The 26,133-nt window shown below is 43.2% G+C and overlaps 1 protein-coding gene across 1 annotated transcript in view; it reads right to left on the bottom strand.

Moving 5' to 3' along the window:
* LOC145571087 (WAT1-related protein At1g68170-like) overlaps positions 1 to 26,133 on the bottom strand; it is a 50,533-nt gene that overhangs the window by 6,194 nt on the left and 18,206 nt on the right. The window contains exons 3-5 of the mRNA XM_081630177.1: positions 25,811 to 25,927; positions 22,768 to 23,014; positions 22,091 to 22,249 (exon numbers count right to left, since the gene is read on the bottom strand). Of these exons, the coding sequence (XP_081486303.1) occupies positions 22,091 to 22,249; positions 22,768 to 23,014; positions 25,811 to 25,927 (523 nt within the window). The remainder of the gene's footprint in view (positions 1 to 22,090; positions 22,250 to 22,767; positions 23,015 to 25,810; positions 25,928 to 26,133) is intronic.

Raw genomic sequence — 26,133 nt, forward strand, 5'->3', positions numbered from 1 at the left:
CCTGGCCGAGGCTCAGGCGAGGGAACTCAGGGCCAAGGTAAACGTCTGACTCTTTTCTTGAGTTTGCTTTCAAAGTTTGCTTTCTTCGACTGCTAACATTAACTTGTTTATTTTCTTAGGGGGGAGAGGTGGATAAGACGTTTGAGAAAAAACTCAAACGGGCAAGGGAGGAGACCACCGCCTCTAACCCCAGCAAGTCCTCGAAAAAGGCAGCCTCCACCGCAACTCCCAACGCCCCAGGCGGGAAGACTCAGATGCGGATAGGGGGAAGAACGGAGAAGGTGAGTGGCTCCCTAGGCCTCGACCTGGCCAACCCCCTATCTGCAACCGGGGGGTTCACCGCACCTGCCAGCGGCTCTCGTCTGGCCGGCTCTGCAGGTAAGAACCCTTTTGAATCCCCGCCTGAGCTGGGGTGGCCGTTGCGAGTGAAATCACACTCCCAGCAGACGTCATCCTCAAACGGTCGGAACCAGATTGGTGCTGCTTTAGTTTCACACTCTGACACTGATTGTGGTGCAGATCAATCACCTCGCTGGCCAGACGTCCAGAAGCACGCCAAGGCCATACTGGAGGCTGTGAGCAAGCGGGATAAGGGTGCTATCCCAGGGATTGAGACGTTCAATCTTGAACGTATCTTGTCCCTCCTGGATGAGGTAAGACACTTGAATAATTTTGAATCATTTTTTCTCCAAGTTTTTCTCCGCCTGCAGTGCTAACCCTGTTTGCTTTTGCAGGTTCTTCTGCGGGTAGACGGGCTCAAGCGTCCTTACACCCGCAAGCGGGATGAGGTAAGACGGGCCAAGCAGTCCGCCTCGGACGCCAATAATGTTGCTTTATACTCATGTATCATTGACGATCTTGAAACTAAAGCAACCCAAATGACACAGGCGGCCAAGATCCAAGAGTTGGAGGCGGACTTGCGGGCGGCCAAGCAGATGGCGGCGGATGCAGAGACGGCCCAGAAACAGGCGGAGGAGGACCTCCCCAAGCTCAGGGAGGACCTCCAGAAGGCTCAGGAGGACCTTGAGAAGCTTCAGGGTGTCTCGAAAGAGGACACTGATCTGAAGGGCAAGGTTGCAAAGCTGGAGAAGGAGGCGGCCAAAGCTTAGGATAACTTCCGAGCAACTCTGCAGGCGGATCAAAATCGCCTGGTAGCTGAGATGGCCGCCGACAGCGAGGCCATGATGAAGATCGCCTGGGCTACTTTGTATCCAAACAAGGATTATGGCGTCTAGGCTCTGGCTTACAAATATGTTAAAGAGGTGATATACCTGAGAGAGAAGGGTGAGCCAGAGCCTGAGTCTTTCCTCGCCTGGGCCAACACTGAGCACCCCGAGCCTGAAGCCCCCGAAACTGAAGAAGGGGAGAAGGGCTAGGATGGACCGTTTACGGGGCAATGAATTCAACGGTTGTGTTCCAATTTCTTTCTTTTTTTTATTTATCTGCGGCAGTATGCCACCAAACTTGCTTTTCCGGCCTGTGTGCCGAGTATATTCGTATCTTTACCGGCTGTAGGGCCATGTTGTCAAACAATTTCCTTTACCCGGACGGGGTCCGGTTAACATTTAATCCATCACAGCCGTTTGGCTGGGTGGAAATTCAATGAATGCACCGACTGAGTCGGTTTTTATTACTTTGCGCTTGTGTTTGCACTTCAATTTCATTTCAATTTTTTGCATTTTCAATATTTGCCCAACTTATCAAAAGCATGCGGCGATATCTGCCTAACTTATCAAAAGTATACGGCTGTCCTTGCCCCTAGACGGCTGTGTGGTTGGTTTCAAGTGGAGTTGGTTGATTGACTTGGGAACGTCTGATGCTGCATAGAGCATGATACGTTTGTAAGTCAATCAATCACAGTAGTGATTGCCCCAAACCAAGTGCACAGCCGTACATTAACAGGCGTTCCAGTCACTATCTAGACGGTGTTGACCGTCTAGGTAGAGATTGTATAGCCATTGCACAACTCTTTTTCCCCAAACGAGGATGTATGCAATTTAGAACGAAAAAATGCTAAGTAAGAACTACAGTCGGTCGCCGACTGATGTCATTGGACATCCGGGTTCCGAAACTTGGTCGTTCCTTAGACTGTTCAGGTCAGACGGCTATGGATGGCTGATTCAGTCGTCCAATCGTGGCCGCCTGCATTTGTACTTAGAGTAAGCAGGTTGGCTTCTCTCTGCGACGATTGCACCCGGAGGGGTGTTGCCGGACGCCTTTGTCCATGTTGGGATAGGCGAATTTATGGGAAAAGCAGCCATCCGGCCATTGGCCTTCTGGTCTTGTTTGAGACTGGCTGTATAGCCACTAAGCGGTTTTGTGCTTAGCTTAATTATCTGGCCATTGGCCTCTCGTCAATCAGACGTTAATTCAATTTTCAAGTGACAAACTCAGAGAAATAAACAAGTGAAAACAAAAAGCAATTTCTTGTTTACAAACATTACAAATCTCAGAAGTAATACTTTTTCAAATTGTCTACATTCCAAGTTCTAGGCAGGCGCCTGCCGTCTGGAGTTTTCAGGCGGTAGGTGTCGTCTCTTACTTCTTCATAGATCCGGTAGGGGCCTTCCCAATTTGGAAATAGCTTTCCAAGCTCATTGGCCCTACCGGTTGCCTCCATTTTCCGTAACACTAGGTCGTCCACTTTCAAAGGACGCCTGTGTACTTTCTTGTTGTAGGCTCTTGTCATTCTCAGACGGTAAATCTCATGACGCAAGGCGGCATTGCCCCTGCGTTCTGGGAGTGAGTCCAATGCCAGGCGCATTGCCTCCCAGTTTGCCTCTTCATCATAAAGCATGACTCTAAGAGTCGGCTCATAGTGTTCAATGGGCAAGATGGCTTCAGCACCGTAAACCATGAGAAATGGGGTTTGACCGGTTGCCCCCTTTGTTGTTGTCCGGATGGCCCATAGGACATGGATTAATTCCTCAGCCCATAAGCCACCGGCTCTTTCAATTTTCTTCTTAATGCCGTCTGAGATTAGTTTGTTGAAGGCTTCAACCTGGCCGTTTGCTTGGGGACTGCCGACTGATGCAAAAAAACTTGAGATCCCTTGATCTCCCAACCAAGTTTTTACTGAGGCGTCTCAAACTGAGGACCATTATCAAACAACATGGACATAGGAACCCCATACCGGGTGATGACATTCTTCCAGATGAAAGAGATGACGTATGATGTCTTGATATTCTTTACCGCCTCAACCTCTACCCACTTGGTAAAGTAATCCACAGCCACCAAGATGTAACGCTTTCCGCCTGGGGCAGGTGTGTAAGGACCTAAGATGTTCATGCCCCATTTTGCAAACGGGATTGGGCTGTGGATGGTCGTCAGATTAGTAGCCGGACGGTGAATAAGTTTGCCAAATTTCTGGCACTTGTCACATTTCTTCACCAACTCCTTGGCGTCTGCCTCCAGAGTGGGCCAAAAGTAATGTCGGCTGGCTCTGACGGCTAGGGATCTCCCGCCTATGTGGGAGGCGCAGAATCCTGAGTGCAAGTCTTCAAGAACTTCTTTCCCCTTTTCTGGGGTTACACACTTCAAAAGAGGCTAAAAAAACCCCGCCTTGAAGAGTTCTCCATTTCTCAACTCGAAGCTTGCGGCTCGCTTTTTCAGAACGGCTGCCTCCTGTGGCGAATCAGGAAGTGTACCGTCTGAGAGGTATGCCCGGATGCCATCCATCCAGGTAGAGCTTCGGTCCAGGACTCTAATGGGATCTTCATAGATGCTTCTTTTTTCAAGAACTTCCCAAAAGACTGACCGAGGCGTATCATGGCAGGCGGAAGATGCAAGTTTTGACAGTGCATCCGCCTGGTTGTTATCAGACCTGGGTACTTAATTAAAATGAAACTCCTCAAGAGACCCAGCCTCCTCTTTGACCGCCTGAAGATATTTTATCATAGCCGGGTGAGTTGCCTCAAATTTTCCCTCATACTGGCTAACGACCAGCTATGAATCAGAGTAGGCGTCAATTTTTGTTGCCCCTGCCGCCTTACACATGCGGATTCCGGCTAGCAGGGCTTCATATTCCGCCTCATTGTTTAAGGCCTGAAACTTGAACCGTAGTGCATATTCATAACTGTCCCCCTTAGGGGACTCGTAGATTACGCCTGCACCACAGCCGTTCTTTGTAGAGCTCCCGTCTACATACACTTTCCAAACCTGATCAAGATTATCCGGAGCCACCGGACGGGTCATTTCAACAATGAAGTCAGCAAACGCCTGACCTTTCACTGCCTTCCTTGGTTCGTAAGTGATTTCAAGACTTTGCATTTCAATAGCCCATTTCAACATTCTGCCGGTTGACTCCAAAGTAGACATTGGCCGCTTGAGTGGCTGGTCGGTATAAATCACCACCGGATGAGCCAGAAAGTAAGCCTTTAATTTTTTGAATGCCATGTACAAAGCAAGGCCAAAATTTTCAACCATGGGGTACCGGAGTTCAGCATTTTTTAGAACATGGCTAATGAAGTAAACCGGGAGCTGAACGCCGTCTCGCTCAGCAAGGAGAACGGCACTGAGAGCATGATCTGAGACGGCCAAATACATGTACAACGTCTCCCTAGGCAGAGGACTGACCAGTCTAGGCAGAGAATGCAAGTGCTCTTTTAGCTTCTAAAATGCCGTCTCAGCATCGTCTCCCCATTCAAACCTGGTCTTCTTCCTGATTCCTTGGAAGAAGTAAAGGCATTTGTCGCCTGACCGGCTGAGGAACCTTCCCAAGGCGGCTAAGCAACCAGTTAGTCTCTGAACTTCCTTGACAGAACGGGGTGACTTCATGTCAATTACCGCCTGTATCTTTTTGGGGTTAGCCTCTATCCCCCTCTGATCAATCAGGATTCCGAGAAACTTCCCAGACTCAACACCAAAGACGCATTTCTTGGGGTTTAAAATGGCCTTATGCCGCCTGAGGGTGGTGAACGTTTCTCAGAGAACAGCCAGATGATCCATCAGTTGCTTGGATTTGACTATCATGTCATTGATGTACGCCTCCACATTCCTCCCAATTTGATTAATGAATACCGTATTAATCATCCGTTGGAAGGTGGCAGGCGCATTCTTCAAGCCAAACGGCATCACATTATAGCAGAATAACCCCAAATCAGTGACGAAGGCTGTCTTCTCTTGATCTTTCTACCAGAGGGGTATCTGATGGAAGCCAGAGTAGGCATCCATGAAGCTCATCAAGGCGTGACCGGCTGTTGAATCGACCAGACTGTCGATCTTTGGAAGCGGGTAATTGTCCTTTGGACACGCCTTGTTGAGGTCTGTGTAATCAACACACATGCGCCAGGTCCCATTCGGTTTCTTAACAAGGACCACATTGGCCACCCAGTCGGGGAAATACAAGGCCGAATGAACCTGGCATCTAGCAGCTTTTTGACTTCGGCAGCTGCCGCCTGACTTCTTTCCTCGCCATGGTTTCTTTTCTTTTGCCGGATGGGCTTCTTTTTAGGATCCACGGCGAGTTTGTGGACAGCGAGATCCGGGCTGACGCCTGGCATCTCTTCCACTTCAAAGGCAAAGATGTCTTTGAATTCTTTCAGCAAAAGGTGCAAGCTTGCACCCAGAGTAGCATAAGCAACCATCCCAACCTTCACAGTACGCTCTGGACGGCTGTCATCCAGAGCGAGATCAATGTTTTCACTAGCCGGTTGGGGACGGAGCTCGTATGACCGTTCCCCGGGCAGTGATTGCTATTTTTTCTCTTTTTTCACCTCCACCAGCAGAGGCGCTTTTCTTTTCTTACCAACGGCAGGTGGGGCAGGATTGGCATCCTTGACATCGTCAAGGTCTATTGGTTCCTTCTCTTGGCCGTCTGAGGCCACAGTGTCTTTAACGGCTGAGAGGTAGCACTCTCGAGCCGTCTTCTGATCCCCGTTCAGGGAACCAACAGAGCCATCATCCCGCTCATACTTGATGAGCATGAGAGACAGGATGATTACCGCCTTGGCTTCGTTGAGGGTTGGCCTACCAAGGATGATATTGTAGGCGGTCAACTCCTCAACGACCAAGAATCTGACAACAATATGTCGTCCTTGGCCTTTTTCTCCCAGCCGGATGGGCAAGTCAATTCTTCCGGCTGGGTAGACCATCCCACCTCCAAAACCAACCAAGGGGCGGGTGATCGGATGCATGCAGCTGACATTGTATTTCAGCTTCTATAGGCACCGGAGGCTGATAAAGTCCGACGAGCTGCCGATGTCAATAAGGATCCGTCCAACCAGCTGGTTGGCAACCTTACATTCAATGACGACCGGGTCGTCATGCGGACTGCGGACGCTGCCCCTGTCCTTCTCAGTTATGAGGACGTCTGGGAAGGTGGAATTGGCAGACGCTTGCTCATCATCATCATCCTTGTCCATCTTTCGAAGATGGCTCTTGGTGCCCCGGATGGTACGGCCACCACATGAAAATCCACTTGCTATAGTGTAGACTGGATCCTTGTCGGTATCCGAGCTACTAGTAGGCTGATGGGTAGTCTTGGGGGACTGACCCTTGTTTTTCTTCTTTGCCCCAGCTGGGGACTTAGAAATGTAGGACTTTAGAATCCCTTTGTCAGCCAGACGGTCCAACGTCCGCTGTAGACTGAAGCAGTCGCTGGTGTCATGGCCAACCTCCTCATGGAACTGGCAAAATTTATTTTTGTTCCGCGACTGGACGGAACTCTTCATTAGATTCGGCTTCTCAATGGACAACCGGTCCTTTACCTCCATGAGGATGGAGTTGCAGTCTTTGTTAAACTCGTACTTGGGGACGTACGGTTTAAACTCTCTCTTTTTCTTCTGGGACGGCTGGTCAGAATCACTAACCGCCCAGACTTCTTTTCTCTTTTTGCTCTCTTCTTTTTTGTTGGCCGGCTGAGCAGACCGGCTTTCTTTTTGTTTGTCAGACTTCTTTGAGTCTGACTGACTACTAGGCGTGCAGAGGTCGGTAGCTTGAATATAGCTCTCCGCCTCCCTCAGGGCCGCCTGTAGCGTAAATGCCCCCTTTCTGACAAGGTCGAACTTAAAAGCCGACCCGTCTCTCAAACCCTTGAAAAAGTCTGTAAAAGCTACCTCGTTAGACAGTCTCTGGATCTGAATTCTGACCAGGTTGAACCGCCTGACATATGAGTGTAGCCCTTCCTTCTCACCCTGCTTAACGGTGCTCAAATCAAGGCTCGTTTTCTTAGCAGGGATGTTCATTGAGAAGTTGGTGGCAAACAAGAAGGCTAGCTTCTTGAAGCAATCAATTGAGCCGGCTGGCAAGTTGCCAAACCACTGTTGGGCAATGCCTTTCAGTGTAGCCGGGAAACATCGACACCAGGTGGCATCGTCCCAACCCTGTAAGCATATGAGGTTGGTGTATGCCATCAGGTGGTCTTTTAGGTTGGTGGTACCATCATAGGTGCCCACCAACACATTCTTAACCTTGGACGGCTGAGCCGCCTCGGTTATATTCTTGGCAAACGCAGAGGGTTGTTCACCAAGCTTGAGCAGCCGGAGCTGCCAGTCCAAAGGCTGGACGGGGGTGTATGCCGCTTGTCCTCCAAAAGGAGCAGGCTGCATGAACTGTAGGCCATATTGCCCATACTGCGCCTGAGGCACATATGGGACAGACCCAATCATCAGCTGAGGTTCGGTATTGACGGTTTTGCCGCCTTTCCGACTCTCAAGTAAGGACTGTGAGTTCCTTACAGAAGTTTCTTTGAAGCTCTCTGGAAAGCTCGAAGTAGAGGCTGACTTAGACAGCTGCTGGTTTCTCCTCCGCTCGATGATGTGTCGAGCGTCGGAGGCTGTTTTCTTGCTGGTCCCCGGCTGTTCATGCCGAGGCTGCCTCTGAGGACCAGTAGGCAATAGAATTTTCGACCAGTCAAGTCTGGAGGCCATCCTCTCCTTCTCCCTTTCTTTGTCTTTGGGATGGGGAGTTGGACGCCTGTCCTTGACGGGCTTTTTCTTCCCAGGAGTGGGAGACTTTTAGCCGGCGGACTCTTGCTAGAGCCTGCCTTGTTTTTGTTGATCATGGCCTTGATTTCACCTTTGAAAGAGGTCATGAATTTCATGAGCTCAACCCGGGTGACTGGGGCTTGACCTTTGGCCTTCTGGGTTTCCCCTTCTGGCCATCCAGAGGGGCGCCTGCTTGGGCCCGCCTGATCAAGATTGCGCTCCAATTTATCTTTAGAACGCATGTACTTAGACACGAAGGACCCATCCTTTGTGGTATAGGTCTCCACGTCATCATCAGCTTCATCCTCAGTGACGACCTCAGGCGGAGGCCGAGAGAACGACTGATGAATTCCAGAACCTCCCGGCTGAGGTGCCGGTTGAGGGTTTTCTTGGTTCTCCGGTTGTATAACCGGTTGTAAGTTTGTAAGATCAGGAATGGGTACAGACTCTCCAACCATCTTTGAGGTACTCTCCCCACAGACGGCGCCAAATGTTTTGGGTGTTTTTGTCCCTCGGGAGAGTTACAGCTCGAAGACTGGTCCGGTGCGGCCTGTACCTGCAAGACAAACGGAGACACCAGTTGGTAGGTGTTCCGCCTCCGACGATCAAGTTAGTAACTTGAAAGGAGAGAAAAAGGTGCGGAAATTTAGGTGGGGATCTGCTCGGGTTCCAAGCTCAGTTGTCTCTATCAAAGGGACAGTTTGTAATAAATGGTAGAACGTGCCCTCCAAAAGAGGGGAATCTCCCTATTTATAGGGTCCTTGGGAATTGTGCCCCTGATTAGGTCATAGAACCCTAATCAGTGATGGGCTGCGCCGTTTTACGGCTTTCTCGAGATTTGGGCCTGAAGGTCGTCATCCTCCAAATATCTGGGATGACATGTGTCAAGCAAGGATAGGTCCACTTTGGACCACCCTGGGGCTGACACGTGCCACCCTCTGGTTGGTCCACATGGCGGGGTAAAATTACCCTAAACATTGTATTTTTACAAGAAGGATCTGTTAAGCAGCCCGTACTGCCGGCTTTGGATCAGAGGCCCCCCAAGCGACCTTCTTCTGGAGAGAGGTAGACGCCCCAAAATCAAAGGAAGACGATTGCTCACAAACCTTCTGCGAGCAAATCTGAATCCCACCCCTCAACTGGCGTCAAGTCGCCGGCTGCCATAGCTGCGCTGAAGCAGGCGAAGGAGTCCAAGTCCTCCAAGGACAAGCCTCCTACAGGTGCTGCCGACTCTCCAGGCGATCTTTCCAGCAAGCGGAAGGACAAAAGCCCCAAGGATCTGGTTATGATTCGAGGTACCACCGCCTTTTACCCTTTGCCTTACCCTTGTAAGGTTAAGACTTATAGCCAGTTGCCAATAAGCTCTGAAGCCATCCGGTCTATTGGCCGGGTCTATGCCATCCTCTCACCAAATGTTGCATGTGCAGATGCTCTTCAGACGTCGGATGTGCGGTAGATAGCCAAGGACATGCTAAGGGTCGTCTCCGCTGAACAGCGTGACTCCATTAAAGGAGTCGGCTCCCTCAACTTCGAAGCCATTCTGGCAAAACTGGCCGAGGTAATTTTCTTTTAAGTTAGATTATTTTCCAAATCTTGACTTAGCCGACTGCATATTAACCGCCTCTTCTTTAGACCGGATGTAGGCCATACTGAGAGTGAATGGTCTTAAAAAACCATTCAATGACAAGCAAAAAGAGGTAAGAGCTGCCAACCTAAGGGCCGCTTCCAATCAAAGCAATGTATGATGTTAATAAGACTGAGTTACTAACTCATGATATCCTGTACTCGTAGGTGGCTGCAAATTTGTAAGTCAAGAAAGATTTGGAGGCGGCCCAAAAGAAGGTGACCGAGCTGAAGGCGGAGCTTAAGACGGCTAGGACTGAGCTTGGCAAGCTACAAGATGTTGGCAGGGACAAGGTTTGTCTCAGGCGCCAAAATGAGAACTTGCAAAAGAAGCTTGCCAACCAAGAAAAGCAACTCATGTCCAAGTGGGCTGCCCGGGCCGAAGAGGAAAAGCGGCTGCTCATAGAGGAGAATGAGGCCGACTGCACCACTCAGATGAAGATGGCGTGGAAGTCTCTTTTCCCCAATGACGATTACGCCGTCTGGGAGTATCGTTATGAGCAAGCCACTGATGAGCTTGATGGGTAGGCGAACCTGAAGGCTGAGGGTAACATGTTGGAGGTCCAGGATGAGGACGAGGACGAGAAGCGAAACGAGCAATATCCGGCTAACGAAGAAGTGGCAGATGAAAATGAAGCTGAGTCCTCTCCTAAAGCTGGTTAATTAAGTTTTTCTGCGGCCGGATAGCCATTTCGAATACATTTTTGGCCTGCGTGCCGAGTATCTTTGTTTTTACCGATTGAGGAGTGGGTTTATCCAACAAATTCTCTATTTCCCCCGGTTGTATTCCAGGTAACAATTTTTATTTTGGCTGGCCAAGGGGTTAGCTTTTTTAATTATGAATCAGCCGGCCATCTGGTCGGTTTTCTTTAAAAGTTAAGTTCAAAAGTTATGTTTTTTTTTAAAAAAATGTTTGCATGAATGACTGCATCTTATTAGATACAGGCGGTATACCGGGTGTTATTGCCCCTGGACGACTGTATGCTTGGGTTCAAGAGTGGGTTGATTGACTTGGAAATTTTTTATACTTAAAAGAGTATGACTAATTTCCATGTCAATCAATCACTATGGTGATTTCCCCAAACCAAGCGTACAGCCGGCCACTGAGCATCCGGTGACTTTAGACAAGCGGTCTTGGACCTTTTCTAGGTGGCCAAATGACTATTATGCTCGAGCCTTAGCCCTTGAGTTCTCGCCATCTTGCTCAAAAAGAGCAAGTGGACTAAATGTTTTATCTGCTTTCGCCCGCCTTCTTTGCTTTGTCGCAAAGACAGACGACCTTACAGCGCTGAGGTATAGCAGGCGGTCGTATTGGCGTGGCCTGCCCCGTTTCAAACAGGTTCTTAGGGCGTACTTAACCCACCTACATTTTCAACCCAGACGGCTATGAGTGAACCAATTAGGCCAATCAGTCTTGGCCGTCTGTGTATGTTAGAAGCAATGAGTTCATTGAAGTTATACTTATTGCATCAAAACCACCCGGATGTATTACAAACAGGCGGATTGCCTACTCCCATCCGGAGTAGTTACTATCCAATTATATACCCATCCATCTATCCCATTAGGAATAATCCGTATAGGCTAATAATTATAAGCCGTAATCTAAGTAAGGGCATTATGCGAATTCCGGATGTGTTATTAGACACAACCTCTTTCAAAGTCCAATTGTATTCCCTTTAGATTACTTTCGTCAAATAGCTATGAGTTGACCAATTTGATCGTTCAATCTTTGCCGTCTGTATGTGGTTGTAGAGCACTTTGTCACCCAGATGGGAGTTACTCTCTACGACGATTCCACCTGAATGGGCGTTGTCGGACACCTTACTCATGTTGGATCAGACGAATTTATAAAAGGAAATATCATCCGACCATTGGCCTCACGTCTATTAGACATCTATTTAGCCACCAAGTTCTTAACTTAGTTTACCATCCAGCTATTGCCTCGTTTTTCTTAGTTATTAGTTTAAATCAAGTTTAAAATTAACTATGATCTAGCTCATAATAATTGACCGTGTGTACCTTGTACAGGCAGTACTTAGAAAATTACGCATGTATATTAAGAAATGAACAACAATATTGAAAACTAAACGAACTTTTTCATTGATAGGCTTTTCATTTACAAGAATTTACAACTCTTAGAAGTAGTACTTTTTCAAGTTATCTACATTCCAAGTTCTGGGCATCCGCCTACCTTCTGGAGTTTGCAGGCGGTAAGTGTTGTCTCTTACTTCTTCATAGATCCGGTAGGGGCCTTCCCAATTGGGTGTCAACATGTCTTGCTCATTGGCCCTACCGGTTGCCTCCATCATCCGTAACACAAAGTCCCCAACTTTTAGGGGCCGTTTGTGCACTCTTTTGTTGTAGGCACGGGTCATTCTCAGACGGTAAATCACATGATGCAAGGTGGCATTGCCCCTGCGTTCCGGGAGTGAGTCCAATGCTAGCCGCATGGCCTCCTAGTTTGCCTCTTCATCATATAACATAACTCGTAGAGTTGGCTCCAAATGTTCGATGGGCAAGACGGCTTCAGCACCGTATACCATGAGAAATGGGGTTTCACCGGTTGCTCCTTTTTTAGTCATCCGGATGGCCCATAGGACGTGAATTAATTCTTCATCCCATAAACCACCGGCTCTCTCTATTTTCTTTTTGATGCCGTTTGAGATGAGTTTGTTAAGGGCTTCAACTTGGCCGTTTGCTTGGGCTCGGCCGACTGATGCAAAACAATGTGAGATCCCTCGATCTCCCAACCAAGTCTTGAGATGATGCGTCTCAAATTGAGGATTGTTGTCAAAAACCATAGACATAGGCACCCCGAACCGGGTGATGATGTTCTTCCAGATGAAGGAGATGACATCCTTTGTCTTGATGTTCTTGACCTCCTCTACCTCAACCCATTTGGTGAAGTAATCCACAGCCACCAGAATATATCGCTTTTCGCCTGGTGCAGGCGTATAGGGACCTAGAATGTCCATGCCCCATTTAGCAAACGGGACTGGACTGTAAATTGTTGTCAGATCTGTTGTCGGCTGATTGATGAGCTTGCCAAATCTTTGGCACTTGTCACATTTTTTTACCATCTCCATGGCGTCTGACTCAAGAGTGGGCCAAAAGTAACCCTGCCGCCTGGTCCTAACAGCCAGGGATTTGCCGCCTATGTGAGAGGCGCAGTATCCCGCATGCAGCTCTTCGAGAACTTCCTGCCCCTTTTCTAGGGTAACACAATTCAACAGGGGTTTTAAGAAACCCACCTTGAAGAGTTCTCCGTTTCTTATCTCGAAGCCTGCTGCTCGCTTCTTCAGGACAGCCGCCTCCTATGGTGAATCAGGGAGCATGCCGTCTTGAAGATATGCCTGGATGCCATCCATCCAGGTAGAGCTTCGGTCAAGAACTCCAATGGTCGTCAGATATACTTTGTTTTTCCATAACTTCACAGAAGACTGACCGAGGCGTATCATAGAAGGTGGAGGACGCCAATTTTGACAGTGCATCCGCCTGATTGTTTTCAGATCTGGGCACTTAACTTAGATTAAATTCTTCAAGTTTCCCAGCTTCAGCTTTGACCGCCTGAAGGTATTTGATCATTGCTGGATGAGTGGCTTCATAGTCACCTTGGTATTGGCTAACGACTAACTAAGAGTCAGAGCAGACGTCAATTTTTGTTGACCCTGCGCCTTACACATACGGATACCGGCCAGCAGGGCTTCGTATTCTGCCTCGTTGTTTAAGGCTTGGAACTTGAACCGTAGTGCACACTCAGATTTGTCCCCCTCATGAGACTGACAGATTATGCCTGCACCACAGCAGTTCATAGTAGAGCTCCCGTCCACATACACTTTCCAAACCCGATCAGGATTGCCCGAAGTAAACGGCCTTGTCATTTTGACAATGAAGTCGGCAAACGCTTGGCCCTTTACTGCTTTTCTTGGTTCGAAAGTGATTTCAAGACTTTGCATTTCAATAGCCCATTTAAGCATCCTACCGGATGACTCTAAGGTTGTCATTGGCCGCTTGAGAGGTTGGTCTGTGTAGATCATAACCAAATGTGCCAAGAAGTAAGGTTTCAACTTCTTGACAGCCATGTAAGAGCAAGACCGAATTTTTCAACCATGAGGTACCGTAGTTTTTTCTGAGTACATGGCTAATGAAATAAACCGGGAGCTGAATGTCGCCTCTCTCAGAAAGGAGAACGGCACTGAGGGCATGATCTGAGACTACTAAGTACATGTAAAGCATCTTTTTGGGTAGAGGGCTAACAAGCCTTGGTAAAGAGTGTAAATGCTCTTTCAATTTTTGAAAGACCGCCTCAGCATCATCCCCCCACTCAAACTTCGTCTTCTTCCTAATTTCCTGGAAGAAATAGAGACACTTGTCACCGGACCGGCTGAGAAATCTTCCCAAAGCCGCCAAGCAACCTGTGAGCTTCTGAACTTCCTTGACAGTGGGGGGGGTGACTTCTTGTCAATCACCGCTTGTATCTTTTCGGGGTTAGCCTATCCCCCTTTGATCAATCAGGAATTCGAGAAACTTCCTAAACTCAACACCAAAGACACACTTTTTGGGATTTAGCATGACCTTATGCCGCCTGAGCATGGTAAAGGTTTCTCAAAGGTCACCCAGATGATCCGTTTGTTGCTTGCATTTGACTATCATGTCATCAATGTACGCCTCTACATTCCTCCCAATCTGATTAATGAAGACCGTATTAATCATTCGTTGGAAAGTAGCAGGCGCATTCTTCAAGCCAAACGGCATCACAGTATAACAGAATAACCCCTGATCAGTGACGAAGGCCATCTTCTCTTGATCTCTTTTCCACAAGGTTATCTGATGAAAACCTGAGTAGGAATCCATAAAACTCATCAAGGCATGCCCTGTTGTAGAGTCGACCAGACTGTCAATCATTAGAAGCGGGTAATTGTCTTTTAGACATGCCTTGTTCAAGTCAATGTAATCTACACACATGCGCCAGGTACCATTCGGCTTCTTTACAAGCATAACGTTTGCAACCCAATTAGGGAAGTTACATGGCTGAATGAATCCAGTGTCTAACAGTTTTTTAACCTTGGCAGCTACCGCCTGACTTCTCTCCTCACCGTGATTTCTTTTCTTTTGCCGGATGGGCTTCTTTTTTGGATCAACAGCGAGTTTGTGGACAGCGACGTCCGGACTGATACCTGGCATCTCTTCTACTTCAAAGGCAAAAATGTCTTTGAACTCCTTCAGCAGAAGGTGCAAGTTTGCACCCAACTTTTCAAAAGCGACCGTCCCTACCTTAACAGTTCGCTCCTGACGGTTGTCCTCCAAAGGAATATCAATGTGTTCGCCAGCCGGCTAGGGACGAAGTTCATCTGACCGTTCCCCGGTCAGTGATTGCTATTTCTTTTCTTTCTTCACCTCCACCAGTTGAGTAGGTTTTCTTTTCTTGGCAGCTGATGGGGCTGAATCTGGATCCTTGACATCGTCAAGGTCTATTGGATCCGACCCCTGTCCGGCTGCTTCGGCTGTGGGTTTGATGTCTGAGATATAGCACTCTCTAGTCGTCCTCTTATCCCCGTTCAGGGAGCCAATAGAGCCATCATCCCTCTCATACTTGAGTAGCATGAGAGATGGGATGATGACGGCCTTACACTCTTTTAGAGTGGGTCAGCCTAGAATGAGGTTATAGGCGGTCAGCTCATCAACCACCAAAAACCCAACGGTCGTATGCCGCCCTTTTCCCTTCTCTCCCAGTCGGATGGGCAAATCAACCCTTCCGCTGGGTGTACAACTCTTCCCCCAAAACCAACAAGAGGGTGGGAGACCTTGTGCATGTTGTCCGCCTTGTACTTGAGCTTGGATAGGCACTCATAGTTGATGATGTCAGACAAGCTACCAGTGTCTATTGGGATGCGGCCAACCATCTGGTTGGCCATTTTGCATTCAATGACCACAGGGTTGTCATGTGGCCGGCGGACTTTGCCCCGGTTCTTTTTAGTGATGACGACCTCTGAGAATGTGCTGGTGGATGCTTGACAGTCCTCAGCACAGTTAACATCCATTTTTCTTAAATGCTCCTTGGTGTCGCGGATGGTAGGGCCCCCTATAGCAAATCTGTCTGCTATGGTGTAGATCGGATCTTTATAAGTGTCAGAACTACTAGTAGGCTAGGGAGTCTTTTTAGACGACTACCCCTTGTTTGTCTTCGAGGTGACCGTGGACTCGAGGATGTATGACTTCAACTCCCCTTGATCGGCCAGACGGTCCAACAACCGCTTGAGGCTGAAGCAATCATTGGTGTCATGGCCGATGTCCTCATGGAACTGACAATATTTATTCTTGTTCTGATTCTTGGCGGAACCTTTCATGGCCGCGAGTTTCTCAATAGTCACCCGGTCCTTTATCTCTATGAGGATGGAGTAGCAGTCTTTATTAAACTCGTACCTTGGGACGTACGGTTTGAATTCCTTCTTTTTCTTCTAGGACAGTTGATCAGAATCTTCAACCGCCCAGACTTCTTTTATCTTTTTACTATGATCGGCCTTGGGAGCTGGCTGAGCATATCGTCTCTCCTTTTAATTGTCAGACTTGTTGGAGTCTGACTGATTGCTGGACGTGCAGAGGTCAGTTGCTTGTATGAAGCTTTCCGCCTCTATCAACGTCTCTTGAAGGGTGAAGACTTTCTTTTTGATAAGGTCAAACTTAAAAGTTGAGTCGTCCTTCAGACCCTTAAAGAAGTCTGTATAGGCAACTTCATCAGACAGTCCTTGAATCTGGATTCTCACCAGATTGAACCGCCTGACATAGGATCGGAGTCCTTCTCTCTCCCCCTGCCGAATAGTGCTCAAGTCGAGACTTGTTTTCTTGGCAAGGATGATTATCGAGAAATTTGAAGCAAACAAGAAGGCAAGCCTCTTGAAGCTATCAATACATCCGGTTGGCAAGTTGTCAAACCATTGTTGGGCTATGCTCTTCAATGTTGCCGGAAAGCATTTGCACCACATGTCATCCTCCAACCCCTGCATGTGCATAAGGTTGGTATAGGCCATGAGGTGATCTTCGGGGTTGATGGTACCATCATAGGCACCAACCAACACATTTTTAACATTAGCCGGCTGTGCCGCCTCGGTTATCTCCTTGGTGAACGCAAAAGTTTGCTCACCAAGTTTAAGCAGACGGAGCTGCTAGTCCAAGGGTTGGACATTATATGCCGCTTGCCCCCGAAGAGGGCCGGCTGCATGAAAGGAGGGGTGTACTGCCCGTTTGGCATCTAAGGCACATATGGGGCTGACCCAATCATCTGAGGGCCGGTATGGACGGACTTGCCGCCTGTATAGCTCTCATGCAAAGAATAGGAATTCCTTGCGGATGTGTTTTTGAAGCTGTCTGGAAAGCTTGATGTAGAGGTTGACTTAGACAGCTGCTGGCTCCGGTTGTGCTCGATGATATGTCAAGCACCGGAGAAAGTTTTCTTGGTGCCACCCGGCTGAACAGCTCGGATGACCTTTCTTTTGCTCGTCTGGGGCAGAAGGATCTTAGACCAATAAATGGCAGGCGTAGTCTTCTCCTTTGGATGTGGAGTAGGCTGCCTGTCTTTGACTGACTTCCTCCTCTCAGCTTGAGGAGTCTTCTTGGCCGACTGACCCTTAAGCCAGCCGTCTTCTTGTTGATCAGGTCCTTGATTTCACCCTTAAAACTTGTCATGAATTTCATGAGTTCGTCTCGGGTTATTGGAGCCTGACCCCCTGTCGCCTGGGTGTTCCCAGGAGGCGGTCCAGCAGTCTTGCTAGTACCTGCTTCGTTGTTGGTTCGTTCCAGCTTATCTCTTAAATGGATGTTCTTAGAGAGGAGTGACCCATCAGGGCCTACTTGGGTTTCGATTTCACAGTCGTTGTCCGTATCATGGTCCGATGGACCATCCCATCGGCTCTTGGCCGGTTGGGTTCAGGTGGCGGTGTAGACTCTTGAACCATCTCAGAGGTACTCTCTCCGCAGACGGCGACAAATGTTTTGGGTGTTTTTGTCCCTCGGGAAAGTTATAGCTCGAAGACTGGTCCGACGTGCTCTGTACCTACAAAACACGAAGACTCCGGTTGGTAGGAGCTTCTCCTCCGACGATCAAGTTAGTATTTGTCGAAGAATACAAAAAGGTGTGGAAAAAGATGAAAGTGAGATCTTCTCGGATTCCGAGATCAGGTGTTTTCTCTGATGTGAGAGAATGTAGGGTGGTTGTAATAAATGTATCTGTCCCATAAATGAGGGAAATCTCCCTATTTATAGAGTCATTGGAAAAAGTGCCCTTTCTTAGGTCATTCTAACCTAAGTTTGGTGGGCTGCGCCGTAATACGGCTTTCTCGGGATTTGGGCTAGAAGGGCAATCTTTTCTCCCATTTGTTTGGAGGAACACGTGTCATTAGGTGAGAGATCCATTTGGACCTTTCATAGGTTGTCACATGTCAGCTTCTGATAGGGCCACTCGTCTTTAGCCAAAACAATTTCCATTAGAGAAATTAAAGGAAGGTCAGACTATTTCATTTTCTTATAAACATTATCTTTTTCTCCTGCTCCGTATATTTTGTACATATTATATGAATTGGGGTTTCCACTCTTTATTAATTTCTCAATTTATTAGATTTTGCTTAAATTATTTGTACTACGTACATATTACACACAAATAAGCTAAGAAATATAGTTAAAATCATAAAATAATGTTAAAAACGTACATCACACGAGCCTAATCTAGACTAGTACGTACTATACTAAAGTGATCTGCAGAAAAAATTATTAGATTACACATGTCAACACCACATAATAAAATTTACTGCCAAAAGCATAGTGTTTTTTTTGTCATTTTTTATTGAAAATTAAATTATTTCAAGTTAGTTTTAAAGCTTAATATTTAAAAGCAATCAATAACTAAAATTTAATTTTATCAGGGTAATAAATAAGATTGAAAATTTCAATTTCAACATACACAATGCTATATTCAATTAGACCAATAAATAAATAAATAAATAAGTTTGTTACGTATTGATAATTCTAATATTGATCGACTAATTAAATCAACATATAGAATTTATTTTCATATACTATGCATAAAATTAATTCAGTATGTAGTAATTGAAAATTTATAATTATGCATAAAAATAATCCAGTTATGTATTAATTGAAAAATCTAGCTCGGGTATTAACTAGTTGTCAATATAATGATCACCAAAAGGACTTGGTAAATACCATTTACCTAGCCCCTTTAATAGAGTAATACTAGTGTTTCCAAAAAAAAAATAAAAATAAAATAAAATAAAATAAAACTAGACTTATTTTTTTAATAAATCAGGGAAAAAAAAAGTAAGGATATTTAAGTCTTTTCAGAGAAATACCACTCTCTTCTCCCTTGGCCTATATAATAGAAATCAAGGGTTTTCTTAATCTTACTTTTATAAAATATACTCTACATCAATATTGTTGGAAATAATAGAACAAAATGTAGAAATTTACTAAAGATATTAATGTTACATTCTTAATTAATAATAATGGAATTTCCTCTATATGTAGGTTAAAACAAAACCAACAATGGTTTCAAAGCGCAAAAAAAAAAAAAAAAAAAAAAAAAAAAAAAAAAAAAAGTAGCCACCAAGGGCCTATTGAAAACAATTCAACTAAAATAAACTCAACTCAACTCAACTAAACTAATTGGGGCTTAACTGAACTGAACTGAATAGAGCTGAAATGAATTGTTTATGAGACAAGAAAATTAATAACTGAACTTAATTGAAGTGAAGTGATTAGAGTTAAGCTGAACTAAATTGAACTGAAATTAAACTGAATAACGGCATCAAGCACGAGACGGCGTGCCCTAATTCCTAACTTCATGAAGACTAAACCTAATTGATAGAATATGATAAATATTCTCGATATTATTCTGTATAGAAGGATATAGTTAGTTAATATTATGTAATTATCTTGTGAGGTATCCTAACGTGTTTAGGACTCACTCTTGTAACCCTATATATATTTGATCAATGAAATCACTCCAATCTGAGGTGTTTCACAAAATCTAACATGGTATCACAGCCAAGGTTTTGATCCAACCTAGCTTCCGCATTAATTTATTTTTTCTTTTATTTCCTTCAAGCCCTAGCCACCACCCCTACCAACCATCTCTACCATTAGCCGACCACCATGACCAAGGACTCTGACACACCGTCCTCTTCTGACTATCAGCCTGCTTTTGGAGTTAACAACATCAAGAATGTTATCCCTCAAATTCTTGATCGTGAAAAAGTACAGTACTCAAATTGGGTTGAACTCTTTGAATGTCATGCTCATGCGTATAACGTTCTAGGTAGACCATATTGACCCAAAAACTCCTAAGCCTACGTATTTTTCGAATGCTTTGTGGAAAAGACTTGATTTGGTTGTAAAGAACTAGATCTATGGCACAATCTCCCCTGATTTGCTTGACACGGTTTTGTGCAAAGGGGATACGACACAAATTCTATGGGACAAGATCAAAGCGATTTTCCAGGATAATAAAACAACTAGGGCAGTGTATCTTGAAAATCAATTTAATGCTTTGCATCTCTCAAATTTTCCTGATATTTCTTCATACTGTCGTGAATTGAAGAACTTAAAAGATCAATTAGCTAATGTTGATCAACCGGTGTCGAAGCAAAAGATGGTGATTCGAATGGTTTTGGGTCTCGTAAATACTGATTTCGACACAGTTGCTGCCATGATACAATAAACGGACCCTCTGCCATCGTTTGAGACTGCTCGGTCCCGTCTTTTACTCGAGGAATCAAGACGTGTCAATGATACAACAACGTCCGCAACTTCGTTTGTGGCTTTATCAAGCAATTCGGCCTCCACCAACATCACCTCCGCACCACCACAACACCAGCAGCAGTCCACCGGCAGAGGTGGCGGCACTGGTGGTCGGGGCCGTGGCCGGGGCAGGGGTCGTGGCCGTGGCCAGGCACAACAACATCAGCCCCCACAACAGCAGTAGCAGGGTGCATTATTGTGGGGGACTGCCCAGCAGCAGCAATGGCCTGGCGTAACGGGCCAGCAGGCCCCTCAATGGGGATATGCCCCATACCCGCACCCACAACAATGGGCAGCCCCAAGGCCATCCACTTCGCAGCAACAGCAGACCCAGCAGGGGCCGCAAGCTTATTACTCAGGCCCCCCGCAACAGCAACCCCAATATCAAGCCCAAGGTTCGGAGTACGGTGCTTTGATGACCCCAACCGAACTACGCAATGCTTTTGCAAATATGAGCTTCCCAAACTACGATCCGTCTTGGTACATGGACTCCGGTGCCACATCACACATGACAAATCAAGCCGGTAATCTCTTAACCCTTTTTTATTTAAGCACTAATAATTATATTCAAGTTGGTAACGGTCAATGCATTCCAATAACGGGTTATGGTCATTCTACTATTGCTAATAAATCTCTCACTTTACGTGATGTCTATTTAGCTCCTCAAATCATCAAAAATTTAATTTCTGTTCGAAAATTTACTAATGATAACTCTGTGTTTATAGAATTTGATCCTAGTGGTTTTTCTGTGATGGATCTTCGAACGGGGAAAATAATAACCAGATGCAATAGTACCGGGGACCTTTATCCAGTACTCCGTCAGCTTGTCTAGCCACCTCTCTCACATCCTTGTCTCCATCTACATGGCACAACCGTCTAGGACATCTCGGGGCACCCACTTTTAATTTTTTAAGAACTAGGAATTTGATTGATTGTAATAAGAAGCTTGACTCCAGTACTTGTGTTGGTTGTCAATTGGGAAAACATATTCACTTTCCTTTTCATCATTCTAATAGCACTACTTATTATGCTTTTGACATTATTCATGTCGATTTGTGGACTTCTCCTATTCGTAGCAACAAAGGTCACAAATATTATTTAGTGCTTTTGGATTATTTCACTCATTATGTGTGGACTATCCCCCTTGCTTACAAGTCTCAAGTGTTTCAAACCTTTCTTAATTTTAGACAATATGTTCTCACTCAATTTGAACGTCCTATTAAGTATTTTCAAAGCGATTATGGTCGCGAATTTGATAATGACCCATTCAAAACTTTCTGTGTCAAAAATGGATTGGTTTTTCGCTTTTCATGTCCTCACACATCCTCACAAAATGGCAAAGCCGAAAGAATGATCCGTACGATTAACAATGTTAAACGTACTCTTCTATTCCATGCTTCCCTTCCTCCAAATATGTGGCATTTCACTCTCAAAACCGCAACATATTTGCTTAACATCTTGCCAACAAAAACTCTCAATCAAATCAATGTGGCTCAAGCACTTTTTGGGGTAATACTGTCCCATGATCACCTTCGGGTTTTTGGTTGTCTTTGCTTTTCAAACTTGTCTGCTACTATTCCTCACAAATTAGCACCTCGTTCCACGCCTTGTGTATTTTTGGGTTACCCTACCTATATATATTTGATCAATGGAATCACTCCAATCTGAGGAGTTTCACAAAATCTAACACTAATGTTATACGTAGTATTTAAATGAATGAGTAATAATAAACTTACAGAGTAGGAAACAGTGAGAAGTCGAATGTTCCAACCCAACTTCCATGATTTCAAGTCTCGATCCATACAAAACGCGAACACGACAGATTGGATTGATCCCATTATACTCATCAAAGCTGTGCACGAATAAGGACTTGGATAGTTGATACTCATCTTCGCCTATCACAACCCCAAATTATGGCAAATTAATGTTTTAAATACTATTAAGAAATAATGCTACAAAATACTTGCATTTATAAAATTTAAGTTTCTAATACTAATTTTATTTTCATATCTTTTGGATAAAAGTGTAGCAATAGCCGAAATGCTTTTTTTTTTTTTTTTTTTGGATCAAAACAAACAAAGTTTGTTTAGAACAAAATAAAACATAAAAGTGAAAAAGGTTGAATAATGGAGGGTGTCCTATAATATATCACTGTTAGACATACACAAATACATAATAATGACAATTTTGTAAATAATAACATTTTGAGAGTACTACTGTGAGGTAATATAGTACTACTAAACAATCTCAGTAGTACTATATATGTTTCCAGTAGTATAAAAGACACTCTTAGTAATATTTAAAAAAACATCTTAGTAGTACTATTAGAACTTTCAGTAGTATAAGAGGTTGTTATGCAATTTTACTTATGTCTAACGGTGATGTATTAGAACTTTCTCTAAATAATGATTACCTGCACAATCAACCAAGAAGCATATGAACAACAACCACCAAGAGCAAGTACGGACCCAATTAGACGTTCTCCCGCATCATGCACCACTGATCCATGAGCTGCCTCTTTCATTAGGTGAGCGTTTGGTGACCCTATCTTAATTTCAGCACCTTTATAAAATGTAAGCACCATTGCACCTAAAATCCCAACTATAGTTCCCATAACCTTTGCTCTTCCCGGAAATGTTTTTAGTGTTACCTTCTCCAACCTATGAAAATTGAATTATCTTAACTTCATCAATTACGATTTATTCAAGCATTATTCAAGGGATTGTTGAATGAGTTGATTAAATAATTATTTTTTGTTTTTAACTGAGACTAAGGAAGTATTATCTATTATGTCACTCTTTGGAGTAGTTTTACTTTCTAATAATTATTTTTCATCTTAATTTAACTTATTTTATCCGAATTAAGAAACAAAATTAGCTCTACTAATTTCACGAATCAAAATAAATTTAGACAATATAAGTTCAAAAAATGTAAAAAAAATTGACAAAATAAATAAGTAAAATAAAAAATAGTTATGATAGATATATAATCAAATAAAATGAAAAAAAAGCTTAAACAAAAAAATATATTAGTTAAAATAAAGAATTTAGATAAGTAAATTCAAATAAATAAGATGAAATAGACAGACCCTAAGTGCCCCCAATAAATCTTACTTGTATGTTTCTAGTAAAATAATAATTTTTTTATTAAATTTCGAGTGGGTAAAAATGGAAGAGACTCTCATAAATCAAGCTTATATGCCAAACTTGCCATATTATGTGGTATTCTTGTAAATATTTGCACCAAGTTTGCCCCTTGATTTACTAACAATGTCAATTAGACTTAATCTAAGGTCCCGTTGACTTCATCTTATTTTTGCTGAAATGAAATTATTTTTGCTGAAATGAAATTATTTTTGCTGAACTTAAATTATTTTTAGTAAATTGAAATTAAGGCCTGTTCATTTCACCCCACTGAAATTATTTTTACTAATCTGAAATTATTTTTGCTGAACTTATTTTTCCTGAATTGAAATTAATTTTTTTAGAAGTGAAAATATTTTTGCTGAATTTAATTATTTTTACTTATATTATTCTTCTTTAAAGATACCGAATTTTACTGAACTAAAATGAAATTATTTTTACTAAACTGAACTTATTTATACTGATCGATTATTGTTTTTATTTAATATTAATTTGTTTAAAGTGAAGAAAACAGAGTCTAATTTTATTGAACTAAAATTATTTTTGCTGACCTGAAATTATTTTTAGTGAATTTCTATTGGGCTCCGTTCAGTTCACCTTATTTTTGTTAAATTTAAATTATTTTGAATGAAATGAAATTATTGTTGCAGAATTAAAATGATTTTTACTGAGCTGAAATTAATTTAACTAAACTGAAATTTTTTTTGCTGAAATAAAATTATTTGTATTGATTTTCTTTTATATATCTTCTTTAAAATTATTGAATATTACTTAATTGAAATTTTTTTTTACTGAAATAAAATTATTTTTACCGAACTGAACTTATTTTTACTGAAATGAAATTATATTTACTTAATACTCCTTTTTTTTTTTTTTTTTTTTGCATCACTTGGGAGTCCACATAGTTTTAGGAGAGTAATACTATAATATTATGAGTGGTGAATAAATTATTATACTAAAAGTGATATGGGGACCATGAAAGAGAAAGTATATGAGATATGATTAGGGTTATACACCGGTCCAAAACGGGACCAGACCTGACCTAGACCTGATTGAACCGGGAGTTGAATCATTGATTTTTAAGGACCAGAGATCAGACTTGAATCAACAGGTCCGGTTCCGGTCCAGACCTGTAAAATCAAGTCTGATCCGGGTTTGGACCTGAATAAACTTGATAATTGAATTTTTCATTTTTTTTTAAATAAAATAAAACTGTTGCACCTGTTTATAAACTTGTTGTTTAGACCTATTTATGGACCTGTTTAGACTTGTTTATGGACCTATTTAGACTTGTTTAGAATTATTAAATAAAAAAAAAAAGTAGCTTTACCGATTTTAGGTCCGAACTTGAAACCCGGAATCATGGATTTTTAAGGACCGAGATTGGACCTAAATTCACTGGTCTGGTCCAAACAGGTCTGGTTCAGTCAATTTTCAGGTCCGGGTCAGTTTTTGTACACCCCTAGATATGATAGATATTTTTATTATTTAAATGGGGACCATGGAAGAGAGAGAAATGATAAAAAAAAAATTGAGTGGGGTTAAAGTAAGAGAGAAAAATGATAAAATATAGTATAAAGTTACCAAATGTAAAAGTTATACATTAAAGAAAAAAAACACCCATAAAAGGAAAGTAATGCAAATAAAAAAAAACAGATGGAGCATTATTTTTTTAAAGTGAGGTGAAAGGGCCTTATAATTCTTCCTTTTTACTTTTTTTAGAAACCCTTATAATTTATCTATAAAATTACTAAATTTTATTGAAATGAACTTATCTTTACTGAACTAATCTTATTTTACTGAACTAAACTTATTTTTATTGCACATATTTTTACTTAATACTTCCTCAGTTTTTTTAATATTGTACCACTAACCTTTTAAGGAAATATCACAAATATTGCACCATTTCTATTTAAGAAAAGAAATATTTATGTTCACACTACAAATACCAAATATACCCTTACTTTTTCACACTTGATTTTTTAGTTTATGTATACCATCACATGGGCATCTTGTACTTTTACCTTTCTCTCTCATCCTTTTTTCCACTGCCAAAAATCTTGTGCTAAACCTATATGGTGCAATAAAAAAAGCATGGAGGAAGTATTATATTTTAAGGTGAAGTGAATAGAGCCTAACTTGAATTTTCTCTTAAAAACGTTGAATGACTTTTATTTTTACAACAGGAAATAAAAAATTTAAAAAAACACTCAAAAAAAAAAAAGAATATATATAAACAAAGACAACTACTTGTAACAGAAAAACGAAGAAATAAACTAATGACGTAATAATTGAGAATATATAGTAAAATACCTGAAAAAAACAGCAAGAATGAAGGTAACAGCAGGGATAAGATTTAACATAGCAGCAGCAAAGGTGGCAGAGGTTAATACAAGGCTCTCCAAAAATAGATTATAAACCAGTGTTCCCCTGCATTAATTTATTAAGGGTTGTATAAGAAAAATAACGCAAGTTGAACATATGAGTAATTAAATTAACATGAAAATTTTGAATTATGTAGGTTAAGAATTAGAAGTCTTTTACTGTGTTGTCCACTTGTGCAAATTTTGGTTTGATTACATACTAGCAAGTTATTTTCAAAACCTAAAGGAATAACTGAAAACTAACAGAACTAC

The sequence above is a fragment of the Chenopodium album genome, chromosome 12 (assembly GCF_948465745.1).
Source record: "Chenopodium album chromosome 12, dcCheAlbu1.1, whole genome shotgun sequence".
Lineage (NCBI taxonomy): Eukaryota > Viridiplantae > Streptophyta > Magnoliopsida > Caryophyllales > Amaranthaceae > Chenopodium > Chenopodium album.